The sequence below is a fragment of the Dreissena polymorpha genome, chromosome 15, assembly GCF_020536995.1.
Source record: "Dreissena polymorpha isolate Duluth1 chromosome 15, UMN_Dpol_1.0, whole genome shotgun sequence".
NCBI lineage: Eukaryota > Metazoa > Mollusca > Bivalvia > Myida > Dreissenidae > Dreissena > Dreissena polymorpha.
In genome coordinates, this window is record NC_068369.1 from 28,734,202 (window position 1) to 28,749,617 (window position 15,416).

Here is a 15,416-nt window from a genome sequence, read left to right on the forward strand (position 1 = left end):
ATAAATCAACAGACACCTGGATTATAAGCATTAATTACTTATACTCCTATAAACAAGTGGGACGTTAACATGCTGACGTGTAAGATTACTTAATATAAAGTTTGTGTTTATTGTTAATTTTTATCGTTTGCTCTTTGTGATGGACAAAATTATTCTTTTAAGCATTACCGTGACGACGACTGGCTTGAGAGTTAATGAATAATGTGCTCTTAATATGGGAATTATTTTTCCTTTTTAAAAAATATTTTTAGGACTGCCGAAGCTTCAAAAAGGATTTTTAGTAAACCTTTCGAAATTCTAAAAAGCGATAAAGATCAAACGAAATGAACTACAATGGTAACATTTGACGATGAAACTACTGGATTTCGACCAATGCAATCAGACAGAACAGATATAAAATTAAGTATTACAGGGACTAAACTAGAACTGTGGTGCAAATTACAATTTGCCAAATCTGGACAAAGTTAAAAATTACATTACACAAACACACAAAACTTGTGACTTTATTTATTAGTCAATAAAAAAAAAAAATTAACAAATCATTGGATGAAAAAAAACAATGTCTGTAAAATGATATTAAGATGTGACAATAATTCAAATTCAAAAATAAAATTAAAAAATAATTTAAAAAATGCACAAAGTGTGTATATAATGTTCTATTGCAGTGTCATTTCGATCGTTATTATAAATATGATATTTTCATTGTTGGAATCTGTGAACAACAAATACGCAAAGTATTGAAATAGTCTTTGTAGGTCTTTACGTTTTAAAGTTTATAATTTCAAAATAAATAGTAACAATCTAATTTGAAACTGCAGGTGAAAAATCATTAATAGTATTTAACAAATTAAAACTAACAACAGAAACGAACTCTTGATTAAAATGTGCATGCACCATACTAGTAAACAGATAAAATGAGGATAGTTTAATAATCTAATGGAACTTCAATTAAAGAAGAAGTAATACAATAGCGTTGACGTATTTCTCAATTATGATAATGAATTCAATGTTAAAAATTTCGAAAGCCTTACCTATTCTTCTGTCAAAAAGCTTCTTGATTAAATTATAAACGGTGCTGATAACTTGAAATCAAAGCCGTCCAAGTAATTTTAGAAAAAAAAACTTGGTAAAATAGTTTTAATGTTCCAACTTTATTGTAGTTATAAAATAAGCGTACATACAAGCTAATGTTTATATGCACGGAGGAAACCTGCATTTTCCCCTATTTTAGGCACTACATTATATGGTCTTAGTCTAAGTTTCAACTGATCTTAATCATAGTATGAACTAAGTCGGGAAGTTTTTTGTTGTCGACAACATGAAAGATAGATAGATCTTATGTGAGGAACAAAAGGCAATATTTACCCATGCTTTCAATATACACATAACACATACAATATATGCCCGGCTAATAATAATTAATACATGTTATATATCACATATATTGATGGAGTAAATATTTAAGATAACATGGTCAATTGAATTAATAATATAGCATTTACGTATAATGCTCGTTTCAGAATTTTTATTTTTTTTACTTTATTATCATGTTTCAGGAGGAACTTGGTTATTAAAATACAATACAAAAATAAGTATTAGGAAATGAAAACAAAAAAATATATATTTTGAATATTTACAAAACACATACATTATATGACCGACTAATAATGATTTATACATGTTACATATCACATATATTAATGAAGTAAATATTTTAGTTAAAAAAATTATAAGGCTTAACATGGTCAAGGAAATGAATAATATACCATTTTCGTATAATGCCTGTTTCAAAATGTTTATTTATTATTTACATTATTATGATGTTTAGGGTGAAACATGGCAGTGACACTACAATATAAAGAAATCTGTATTAGAAAATAAACCCATAGAGATCTTTTAAATATTTACAAAACCACATACTAAAGGTTTGTATATGCAACAATTAACTATTTAGGATAATTTAATGAGTAAAAAACAAAGGAAAAAACAACAAAAAAACACAACTACACCAATTAGAAAATTACAATTTGTATGATTTTAATAGCTCAACCCGTTTGTAATATCATAATTTAAGTACATTATTACATGGAATTTGTGTTTTTAAGTTAAATTGTTCACATATTTACATAGTTATTTCGCGAAAGTTGTAAAAACATTTTTTTTAATCTGTTGACGTTTTATTCGAAATTAAATTCTTAGTACACTTCAGTCTTTTCCATTTTTGTTTCAAAGTTAATATTTAACGTAGGAGTAGGTAGTGTGTAGCATAAATCTCACGACTATTCAAACCTGCGTTATTATTTTGCCAATGCGTGTGTGTGTCGTATTTCCGCTATGTGATCGATTTCAGATGCAATTTGTGTTTAGGGATTGAGGGGGTCGAATCTTAAGAGGATGAGTCACCGTAATCGGGAATGAGCTGCGCTGGATTAAATCCGGGTAAGTTTGACCTTTCTTAGCGTAGTTCGTTCCAACCTATCACAAAAACAAAACGTTATGTGATACTGAACCATCTATAAAAACATGTCACGTGGTCATGATTTTACCGAAACATGAGTACATATTAGTAGTTCATCATTTTGAAAACGAGATATTAGATCGTTGCATACGATGAAATATAAAGAAGTAAAACTCCAGCTTCTGGAGCAGTATTGCATTCTCATAAGAAACAATCGGTTGGTCCTTTCTTTAAGGCAAGTGACCGATTGCCAGAACAGTACGAAACAGCACAATACAAAACAACATACACACATAGAAGAATAAAGCTGGGGTCACCGCCTTGGAACGGTCTATGCAAAACATTGGGAGTTTAAACCGGTTATATATGTTACACACGTCATTCGTTCTACATAAACGTTTGGAAATAATAAATATAATCATATGCTCGAACCAAAATAGTTTGTATGTACCATTTATTTTTTTTAACTAGATGGGGGTAAATATTATTGATTACAATTTAAAAATAAATGTTTCATTTTACTGGTAGAAAGAAGTCGCATACACTACAAATTTAAAGTCTAAAAATTTTGTATACGCAGTGTCAAAGCGTTCACAATATGTAATCATTTAATTATTATTTAATAAAAATATAGCAATTGACTATTCCGATGCGGTTTTTATCTACTTAACGCCGGGACCCAACAGTGACGATACAACAATTGAGCTATCTGAGCTGCTGGTTCCACGCACTCTACATTTAACACGTCTGGGGAAATTAAACTGTAATTACAAACTTTGTGAACGAGTTAAACAATATTGTTTAGAATCAAATTGCCTTATATATTTTGATATTTTCAAATATATGTTTACTTTGGTGTTGTGCATTTCAAAATAGAATCCCTACATAGTTTAATCTTCAACCAAAAACAATTTATGCCTGTTCTGAAGAATTGATTAAATGTGTACCTTATTTCACAAACACATACGACGTTGTGGTCTCGGATTCGGTGTTTGTCTGCCCAGGTATGTCTGACACTTCGACATCATCGTAGTTTGTGTCCCCAAGATCGTCATTTTCAGATTCGTCGTAATTGTTCTCTTGTCGTTCGGACATTTCAAACTGTGTCTCAACGTTAACGTCCCTATCGGCTACTCGACCAATTACATAAGACGCTTCTGTTGACATGAAGCTGGGTCCCACAACGTCACTCTCAGCTATTCGACCAATTACAGAAGACGCTTCTGTTGACATGAAGCTGGGTCCCACCAAGGCAGTGTACAGATGCTTTTCTGTCATCTGTGGATTAATTGAAAGGAATTATCGGAATATTAACACTCCAGAGGAGGCACTAGAGGACACATTTTGTTCACCTACTAGGCGTTTATTCATGGAAATTTATAATTTGCCTGAACAACACAGAAAGTAACAAAAACAAAACACAACAACTAAATTGATTACAACTTGCTAAGATGCCTTTTGTCACAGCAATTGAATCAGTTGAGGTTGAAAACAGGTTACACAGCATACATTTCTCAAGCTAAGTTACACCTGTATGTTTGTAAGTTTAAAATTGATTGATTGTCACATTGTTGTAAAACATTGCTTTAGCTGTAATGTTATGATAAATTCAACTGCGGCATTAAGCAGCGATCGAAACAAACATTAATACAGAAGTGTGATTAGATGAAACACTGCTTTGAATTACGAGCAAATGCATTTATCATAACTAGGGTCAAACCCGGTTACCGGGCATGACATGTTCAATATTTGTAGTTATAATATACATTTGTTAATAAAAGAAAGATCAAATCAACTTGTGGTTGCAAGTTCTGTCTGTCTAAGTCAAATATCATCTTCGGTAATTCGTGACATTTGCAGCTCAAATATTCAATCAGACATGTATTGAATCAAACCTAAATGGCACCATAGGTACATTCTTACATAAAGCCAGCAAACTAGAAGAATCTCAACAAACCTGGAGCGAGGTGTACGGTGTTGCCTCACGTCCCGCTATATTGTCGGAAATTACATCAACATGGACGCTGTTGTCGTCATTAACTTCTGCAAACAGACAACAATCTACCACAATGATTGTGAATGCCTTAAACAGTTTACAACACGTTACACGTGTTAATACGTTTGGTTTATTTAAAACAGCGTGAAAACAGTTGGATTTATTTCGTGTTTTGTAAGCGAATAAACTGCACATTACTTCAAAATACGGACATACATAACGTTTTAGTATTATGTATTTAAGACATGCCTTCTTTGTTACTGTTTACAACATATACAGTTTAAATGAAATTATATAAAAAAAACTCACCCTGCGGAACTATCGAGGGCTGTACAAGCTCGTTCCTAAAAAGAAACAATATCATTTGATATGCACAATGGTATTAATAAAGTTGACTTCAAACCATTTAAACCAGTTTATGGTGAGACTAATTAAATTAAAAGTATAAATGTTACTAAATGGAATATTTATAATGTTTCTAATAGGCATATACTTACTGTTGAAAGGTAGTTCGAGCGTTGTTCCCTGTATGGTAGTAAAACATGTATCGTTACAAGACCAAACGAAATAACATACATAGTTTGAAAATCATAAAACATATTACTTTTAAGGATTCTTTGTAATGAAGAAGTCTCTTTGTAAATTAAAATAGTTGATCTTATCGAATCATATGTGTTGGTAGAATGTGTTTATAAAAATTTTTTAGTAAAAGATCTGCATATAAACAAGTATAAAATGTTACTTACCTTGTTTCCTCTTGAGGCACAAACCAGAGATGATGACAATCAGTACAACCAGACATGAGCCAAAGGTTGTTGATACCCAAATAATAATTGACGATGTCTTCGCCTCTTCTTCGGCTATAACATAAATATTTTAACGTAATTGATATGTCAATATCGAAAACGTCTTTACATATATGTTGTTTAATGCAAAAATAATGATATTTTATGATAGACAATCCTGTGATTGCTCTTGTACTGGAAATGCCTGCATATCTACGTTACATATAATTCAACAATTTAATAAAGTGTCGACACCAGAAAAACGTCATATATTAAAAATGTACGTTCCAATTGGAAGGTATGGTTGACAAGAACATGTTTCCGATAGAAAGAAATTAAGGATTGTGGTGCCTGCTATCTATCAACAACGAGTAAGGTGAAACCTGGCCACGCCCGATGAGTCATATGGTAAAGTTGGTCTTTAAACTCTGAAGTAACCGCTGATGATGACACGGGTGTTCTACATGACGTCGGATCGCAGTTTTGCACCATCGACTTTTGTCGGCTGTACCATATAATGTCGCGAACAGTTGCTGAAAAGGTGAACGAAAAATATTAGCATGATGAACATTTTACATAGACTAAAACCTTGAATGTAGTTTGATTCAATTTATTTCGCAAAAATAGTGAATGTTAAGTAACCAAACGTTCTTTTCGCTATCAATGTAATTATACACGAGTTGCCTCTAGCTTTGATAAGAATGTTTTATCACAGAAATCATCGAAATATGGGCGATAATCTTTCTCCATGTGGACAATTAATTTAGCAGTTCAATCGGGTGTAGCAAAATGATCGAAAACTCAACATGGAATAAATAAAAAAACGTTCAGAGTATTCACACAAAAAAGATCATAATTGGTTAGTGAAAACAAACAAACGTTTGACGCTTTTTAATAAAATTATCATTATAAACGTTTACAATAAACGAAAAAAAAAAAGATCGCGAAATAGCACAGAAAGACATTGACCATACCAGTTCCAATAGAGTCATTTATTTTTGGAACCAAACTAAAAGTCCAGAGATCGTTGTTCCTACGAACACATTTCTAATCTGATGTATGACGATGAATTGCTGCGCTTTACTATCTTTGAACCATATAATTGCTACCTTCATCATAATAATTATCATTTTAAGCATGATGATAATAATGATAAAAAAATAAATAAAATACAATAATAATAAAATAATCAACAACATAATCAGTTCCTTCATCATGTGTATCACCATTGCCAAAAGCATAGTCATAATAACGAATACCTCAACTTTAAACCGGCGTGTATCAGCAAAATAATCAAGATCAATAGATCATAATGATTCTGTTATACCATTTACACAGATGGATGCATATTTGTTGGTACAGTTGTCTTTTCGCCAATGGTAATCGTCAATGAGCACTAAACAATGCACTGTCAGGTCTTCGGCTAGTAATAACAAAATAACGAAATCAACGATAACATGAGAAGTGATGTATATCAATAAATATCGTGTTGCAAGTATTTTTAAAGTTTCTCTAGGATCATCGTTTCTGCAAGCATTCCTCAAACGGCATTGTTAACAGATTTGAAAAAATACAATTAAAATAAAACGGATTTTAATAACAAAAAATCCGTTATACACAAACGAGCGAAATGACTAGAATGACTACAAATACAGTTAATAATATCGTTGTGATTGTGGATAATCATCGAGCGAAACCACTGAGGTGTTATCATTAAGATTAATAGTAGAACATAACTGTTAACTGTGTTTACAAATCAAAGATCTCAGTTGCCGAGAGTAAGCGTGGGAATTATTTTTCTCCAGAAGTTCGAATCCCGCTTAACGGATACACGTTATTAAATGTGTTTTGGTGGTTTGATGATTATTTTAGACTATTACGAATATATTAGTTTTGTAAATACAATAATTAATATTTGTTGTAAAGCGAAATCATGGGACCGAGATACTTTAAATGAATCATTCTAAGATTAACAGTTTACAATATTTATGTAAGGAAACGATTCGCATACAATTTACCCCGTTACCAACCAATTACATATAGCTTGCTTAATAATTAAATGTTTAAAAATCCTGAAACTTGAAATGTGTTAAATGAATGCATGCTCAAACATAATCAAATGTTATCAAGTCTTTTTGTATGTCTGTCAATCATTATGCGCATTATGATCATAATAATAATAATAATAACAACACAGAATTGAAATCCCAAATACAAATACAAAATAACACATATTATATTGAAGGTTATAGTAAGGCAAAGATAAAGCCGAAGTGAACGTTTTCTGATCAATGTTAACTCCAAAGTGAGATCCAGCTGCATACATGTTTTACACGTATAGTACACACATGTTGTCTCCTATTTTTTGCAATTTATTTAGAGTCGAGGTGTTTTTTTTCTGTTCTGAGTAACTTAAGTAATTAACATGTCCCTTGTTGTTTTCCTATGGAATTCTAAACGACTGCTTAAATTAATGAAGATTCGTCACAATTAGTGCAACACTTGGAATGCGAACACCTTAAAACGATCAAAGATCATACACCGCTCACCCACCGAATGGTCAATCAAATAACCTTTTTTTATTTGTTAAATTTGATTTTCGGGATTCAAACCAACGACATACATACAATCTGTGCAGTGCTCTTGAATTAAGCTTAACTTGCAGCTGGTTTATACCCACACTACATTTAAAACATTAATTACAAATATACTTACAGTTGAGAAATGGTCCGACATTTACAGCCTGTATCCAATACGGAACACCATTAAGCCATCTTCTGAACATGTCAAGGTTAGTGTGATTCACAAATGGCAAATGTATATGTGATCCATTGCTTTGTTTCTGACAATATTTGTGTCCTTCCTCAAACTGCATTGGATGGATTCTACCAACGGGCGATGTGCCTAATACGAGACATAAACAAAACTGTGTCAATTTAATCACCTAAAACCAGTATTATTATGTTATAACGAAATCACTTATCTGTACAAAGGGGTTACTTATACACAAAATAAACATACATATACAACAGTATACATCCGATGAAAATAAAAACATTACATTTGTACATTTGAATTAATAAAAATATCGTGATTAAGGAATTTGCTTCTAGGAGCCGGCATGGTTTAAGTGTACTGAACACGTATCCCTGTAATTAGACTTTAAAAACAAGTCCTCGAAAAGTAAATAACAAAACATTCAAATATAAAATTATACTAAAAATACAATAATTATTTGAATAAATGTTATTGTATGCAATGTCATATAATGCACGACATACATCTAAATATGAATTGTAATGTACAATATCACTTACTGTTCATGCAACGAACCAAGGCGTTTCTTTTTTCATGAAATTTATCGATTATGAATAATTCGTCTGAAACGACATTTATGATCAATAATTTACTCGTACAAACAGGAGTGCAATAATTAAATAATAAGGAAGAGTATATGCCAAAAGAGACTTTTTTTGATGATTTGCAATCATATAACGGAGTATTTTGCATTAAATATTTGTATCGTATCAACCCGGAATAAAATAAACAAAAGAGCATTAATTGCCTTTCAGCCCTGAGTTCACCGACAACAATTGTTTTAAACTTATCCAGTGGTTTAAGATTTTACCACACTTGATGCAGATTCAAACATCACCTTCATATTGTCAGGATAAACATTCTAAACAATTGTCACTAAGGCTGTTTCACATTTGTAGCCCTTGGGCAGTAACACGTTTTTTTTAAGATTAGACCCGGTAGCCAAGTGATCAGACAAACGCCTGACCAATTTGCAGTAAATTTGAGTCATAAATGCTGCCCTTAGAGTGGTAATAGATATTTTAGTCTTTGACATGGTGATATAGTTACTGTGACTCAATCATTAATAATTTTGAGATAACAATGCGGACCAAGTTACCGCGATATAAAAAAGGTAATAAATATCGAATCTAGGAGAGTAACACAACATTTTATAAGGCTTGATGAGAGTTTGTTTTAGGCACGTGAACCTTGTTAGAACTCAGCTTACATTTATTCAAGATAAACAGTCTACCCAACTATTCATAATGATAAATACATGTAGTCTCTAGGGAGGTGACAATGTTTTAATAAAATCTTGTTAAGTGACCTAGTTTTCAGACCAACGTGACCCTGGTATTATGTTAGTTAACAGTCTGACCAAGTTACATCAATATTGGTCGTAAAATGTTGCCCTAAGAGTGGTCATGAGCTAAACGTCAACTACGCACTCCACAGAGCGTTCGACGACGTACGTCGGGCATAGGGCGATCACCTTTAGCACTTAGTGGTTCGGTGGGCTTAAAGTGCAAAATTGATGTCTAATAAAATACTTGAATACAGAAAATAAAAATAAATGAAGACAGTCATCACAGACATTAGGTATATGATACTATTTGAACAATGTTACTGGATTTTAAAGTTGGTATTCAAAGTTGATTTTTTTTTACTCTTCAATAAATTGAGGAAGTATGTACATGCGCTGGCTTCCATCTATGAAAATTGCGCAATGGAAAAAAAAAAAATATACTAATAAACTTACTAACAATAATATAATTTACAATTTCCGATCAACAAAGGATTTACATAGTAAAGCAAAGTGCTTTTTTAGTAAAAAAAAAAGATTCATATAAAAGAGCAATCCTAACTAGTCCCTTTATGCATTTCTGAAGACATGTCAACTGCGGATAAAGCGTCAACCCCTTCAAATTGTTTGGTAGTTTTGTAAGGAATGTAAGTCAAATGTGATACTAAAAAGGTATATAGGCATTTTATAAGGTAGTAAACACTTATGCTGAACATTCTTTTTGATCTTTATTTTGTCAAGCATTGGGTATACCTAGGTAGTTGACCTGCACTTCGAAGCCGTTCAACCAAATAGGATATGTTATGTTCATGTCATGGTCAAGTACATCCAAGTGGACCATGGACAGACCATGTTGTCGACATTTTATATACCCGTCATACCACGTGCTAGATGGGTTTGTAATTATATCGGCCTCTGAAACGTTTAAAAATAGTACTTATAGAAATAGTAGAAATAACTCTAGCATGAATTGTTCGTTCGTTCGTCCGTTTTTTGTTTCCATCATACACACTTTTCAGCTTACCATTCAGCTGTACGAATGGGCACCTGTAAGTAAAGTTTGACGAATACTTCCGAAGCCGCCTTTTGAATTTTGTATCGAGACAACACCCGTTGATATATAACTTAGCTACAATATACTCCTATATATAATCAATGACCAAACTGTAAATCATTTCATTGTAATTGGCATCGAATGGTATATTCAAATTAACAAGAATGTATTGTAAACATTAAATATGTGAGATATATTATATTATAACATGATAATTATTAATTTGTGAGAAGACAATGCTACTAAGCAAGTGGGAAAGTGAATACCGCAACATAAAACATTTTCAGTTTTAAATGAAAGTGACATAACCATTTATTAATATAATGCATGTACAATTAATGATGTCATAAGTATAATCGGGCCACCCTTTTTTCACAGGACTTTTTCACAGCTTTTTTTCACAGGATTTGTTCACAGTCTTTTTCACAGGACTTTTTCACAGCCTTTTTTACAGGACATGTTCACAGCCTTTTTGCACAGGAATTGTTCACAGCATGACAAAATGACAATTAAAAAACAAGATAATTTGACAAAAATGCGTTCAAACAGGTGGAATAGCACTTTTGAAAAAGAAATCTGTTTTAAATATCGGTTAATTTATGGATAATCATGAGTCTAAATCAACATAACAATAACGCGTATATTATCGATAATTGGGAAAATGCGTGTAATACGAACATTGCGTTTAAAATGGTGAAACTGTATTAAACTCTTTTGCTTTGCTTTTTTTATAATTCACGACTATTTCTTATAGTAAATATATGTTAGGGTATACAATGTTTGACATTTTAAGATTAGGATAACATGTAAACATGCCCCTTTATTGCGATATACATACAAAACAGATCACATTATAATTTCAAATTAAACACACAGGTAATGTTATGATGAAAACGATTTTCGTAGCTTCAGTGAATTAAACACATCTTATTAATGACTCTTAAATTGTTTTACAAACAAAAATACAATTGGACTTACCTAAAACCCCAGTAATAAAAGCCAATAGAAATCCTGTATACATTGCTTTACTTTTCGGTCGCAGGGCGGCAAACCAAAACGTTGAAACCCCGGGCATATCGTACGCAATGTGCTTACTTCTGTCACAAGTATTTACTGTGTTTACTCCAGAAGGTTTGTTAAATACGCACGTTATAATACATATCTTCCTTGATTAATTTCTCACAATTAAAATTGTATCTTCCGTCCATAATGTGATCAAGTATCAACATCAGAAACGTTCAATTGTAATTTCCGGAGTGAAGATGGTGCGTATGTACATGTTCTTCCGCAATATCATTGTTTATCGACAAAGTCAACTTTCATTATTTTTTATGCCGTAACGTCAGAACTCCACGAGCATGGTTTATTTGCGGTCATCAAAGCTATCATTTTGATTTTTTGCATACTAAATTACAAATTACAATATTATTACATCATTTTGGTATAGAAGATACTCTCTTTAAACGAAAAATACATTACAAGTGGAACGTGTCGTCCCTGATTAGTCTGTGTGGACTGCACAGACTTATCTGGGACGACACTTTACGTAAATGCCGTAAACCCAAATTTCCCAGAAAGAGGCTTAATTATAGCAGCTCTCTTAAGACAATTTAAGAGCATTTTGGCAATGTTTCAATGCCACAGCAACAGTTCATAGCATAACATGTACAACGTGAGCACGATTCGAATACTTTACTTCATAACCCGTCTTTGACCTTAAAGTTTTCGTTGATGTCAGTAGACTACACACACCGTCATAAAAAACGAGTGAAGCCTTCAGTGTGACAACAAGACGTTCAAACAACACAATGGTTTCTATAGAGAATGACTGTAAGTATAAGTGTAGGACTAACACAATGTTTTGCCAACAGCAATATAAGATTTCATGTTAAGTGTTGGGTTGTATATGTTGGTCTGTATCGTATAAGGCAAGAAGATGGTAACACCCTGAATAAAAATGTGGCAGTTGTGTTTACCAAATGTGGTAAAACCGCGAACGCTTAGCCTTGAAAAAAAAGTTTACGTGAATCCCGGTTTATCCGAAGCCATGTTGTTTATTAAGGTAGTTATTTTTTATCAGCAGCCGGTTTTCGTTGTTTTACCGTTGTTGTGTTGGCCAATTAGCTTTGATGGCCAATTGAATTGGCCATGATTGATGTTTCGGTTATCCCAAACCGCTTTTTACACTGTTGTACCATTTTAAGTCAGTGTTTTCGTTTAATTAATATCTGTGTAATATGATTGTATCTTTAAACAAAATTTTTTGTTTAAAAATTATTGCTTATCTCAAATTTTAATAAAAATTGGCACTCTTAATCTTTTTGTTACCTAATTGAACTTGACTTTGAATAATTTGTCGAATTATAAGCAGTGAATATTAAATATTAACTTAAATTTTGGATGGAAGTTCTGTTCAAAACATGAAAATAGACATTTACTGTAACTTATATTAGAACGTCGATTCCTACCGCCGCCAAGATAAGCCAGTTGAATATTTCACTGCTAATGTATAGGCCGATTATACACATACGTGTATGTTAGGTTTGACTCTATTGTACCTGCCCTAATCGTTTCAAGAGTATACGGCCAGTAGTGTTTGTTTAATCTAGCATCGCACAAGTATATATGACGGTAGGTGGGACAAACGTTTGGTTTCGTTAACTATTTATCTTTTTACTATACACACGTTATACCAAAATCGTATAACGGAATTCAATGACGTTAGTCTTCCTTATATTTGTTAATAAAATATATTCCTTTCAGTAGTTTGTGTAAATCTGATCGAAATTTACATCCAAGTTTTCAAATTAGACCTGGAATACCAAACAAATTTTGATGAAACAGAAAATAAAAATCGGGTGTTTTTTTACAAAGTTAAATTGTATCGCTTTAGGTCATATATTTAATCTGTTTATCAGTTTTTGTTTTTGTTTTAATAGCTTAATATGTTTTATTGAGATATAATTTAATTTAAACAATGTTTTGGTGTTACTCTAATAGTATTAACTATTTATTATAATAAAGTGTTTTAATATAACAAAATATGTTTAAACTCCTTGAATATATATGAAAAAATATGTATGCCTAACCGAATGCCTAACCACAATGTTTGTTTCATAAATATAAATATATATGAAACAAACATATTGGTTAGACATTCGGGGATTTAATTACTGGAAACAACAACTTACTTTTAACTTTTCCATTTGAAGGACTATACCCACTGGTTGATTGAATTTACATCTTATACAATGTGTTCTTTATGTTATTGTATCGCGTTTAGAATTGTATTGAACAGTAATTGCTGATTATGTGCATATGTGTAAATTAAAAAAAAATAAAAACAATTTATATGTATTAAACAACTTGCACAGAGCTAACAAATTCCATAAATTGACAATCAGCAACTGGAATAAAGTAATTGGCAAACATCAACTGGCACGGTCCGACGGCTTTAGCCAATCTATTTCATATCATCACATTTTATTTCTATTAAGTAGGCTCAAAACCTCGTTTTAGTTCAGTCGCATGATAATTACACTAATCATCTCTTTCAATTTCATTGATATCTGATTTCATCGGCAAACAAGCATAAAATAATCTCAAAAATGAAAGCATATACATACATATGCACATTTATATATACATATTAACATAAATATAATAAAATAAATAAATAAAATAAAATCATTAAAAATTAATTAATTAATACATACAAATAAGTAAATAAATATCCGGAATAAATTGGGAGGAAAAGTTTTGTGGGTAAATAGTAAGAACAAACGAACACTACCTTTCAATGTATTTGCAAGGAGATACCGTGAATAAAGTAACCCAGGCAAGCTCGAAAGCTGATTAAAACTATTTAGGTGACATAGTGTTTTGATTGCTACAAGATAGCCCATTAAAAAGTAAATTCAGTAAATATTGGCAAATAAGTTTGCTTTCATCAAAGGTGTTTTAGAGCCTTTTCAGTAAGCTTTTATTCTCATGAAACAATAAATAATAAAATATATAAACAAAAAACATATGACATATTTGAAACAGGCTGTTACTTTAAGAGTAATAAAAGCCAGAACTGAAGGTTTATATAAAAAAAAGTTCGTACTACCGTAAGTACTGAGTATTGAAACACGTATCTAGAGAGAGATTCAAGTGCAGTTTCATTAGTGTTTAGTTATTGTGAGTGCAATCGTATCAATAAGCATGGTGATATTTCCTTAGTTTAGTCGAGATAAAACTAGACACATTTGAGTGCATGAATACGTTTGTAAAATAGAACTGACTAATAATATGACTCAATGCTAACATGTGCTCTAAGGGAAAAATCACCGTTCATGAATCTTAGATGAGTTTTGATTATTTTCGTAGGCAATTTGTATCTTAATTATCCCCACGCTTTTTGCAAAGCTTGGGGATATTGTGGTTATCTCCGCCGTCCGTCCGTCCGCCCTTGTCACTATCTCTTCCTACACTATTAGCACTAGAACCTTGAAACTTACACACATGGTAGCTATATGAGCATATGTGCGACCGTGCACTATTTGGAAGTTTGATCTGACCCCTGGGTCAAAAGTAATGGGGGTTGGGGTGGGGCCGGGTCAGAGATGTTCACTCATTTTTTAAGTTATTTTACATTAACTTCTTCATTTTTACACCGATTTACTTCAAATTGATACTGAACATCTCTTATGATAATAGGTCAATCTCAACTATGCATCGCCCCATTACCACTCCTGGGGCGCCAACTGGATCAAACAAGCGGCGTGGGGATACGCGTCGGCCTCGGCCGCGTCATTTCTTGTTGTTCTTGGGCGCGTGGATATGCGTTAGGGAAAATATATATTGAACAACTTGTTTTTCGTTATGAGAAAATAATGACTGGAGCAGAAGAGGCTTAAGCTTAAGAGAAAATATATATTGATCAACTTTGTTTTTGGTTATGATAAAAAATGACTGAAACATAAAAGCGTTGAATAATGAACACGACTTATAAGAAGAAAAGTCTAATTCACGTATCA

General features: G+C 32.1%; 1 protein-coding gene across 2 annotated transcripts; it reads right to left on the bottom strand.

Annotated features, from left to right (window-relative positions):
• Positions 1–1,664: 1,664 nt before the first annotated feature.
• Positions 1,665–11,524, bottom strand: LOC127861060 (uncharacterized). Of its 2 annotated transcripts, XM_052399423.1 has the most exons (12): positions 11,374–11,524; positions 10,095–10,256; positions 8,557–8,619; positions 7,955–8,143; positions 6,567–6,662; positions 5,623–5,772; positions 5,201–5,314; positions 4,952–4,979; positions 4,764–4,798; positions 4,416–4,501; positions 3,406–3,736; positions 1,665–2,475 (listed from the first exon to the last, which is right to left on the bottom strand). In XM_052399423.1, the coding sequence occupies exons 1-11, from the start codon at positions 11,468–11,470 to the stop codon at positions 3,407–3,409; spliced, it is 1,350 nt and encodes a 449-aa protein (XP_052255383.1). In that variant the 5' UTR covers positions 11,471–11,524; the 3' UTR covers positions 1,665–2,475; position 3,406. The 2 variants fall into 2 exon arrangements, with proteins under 2 accessions (XP_052255383.1, XP_052255384.1); XM_052399424.1 differs by lacking the exon at positions 10,095–10,256.
• Positions 11,525–15,416: the final 3,892 nt, after the last annotated feature.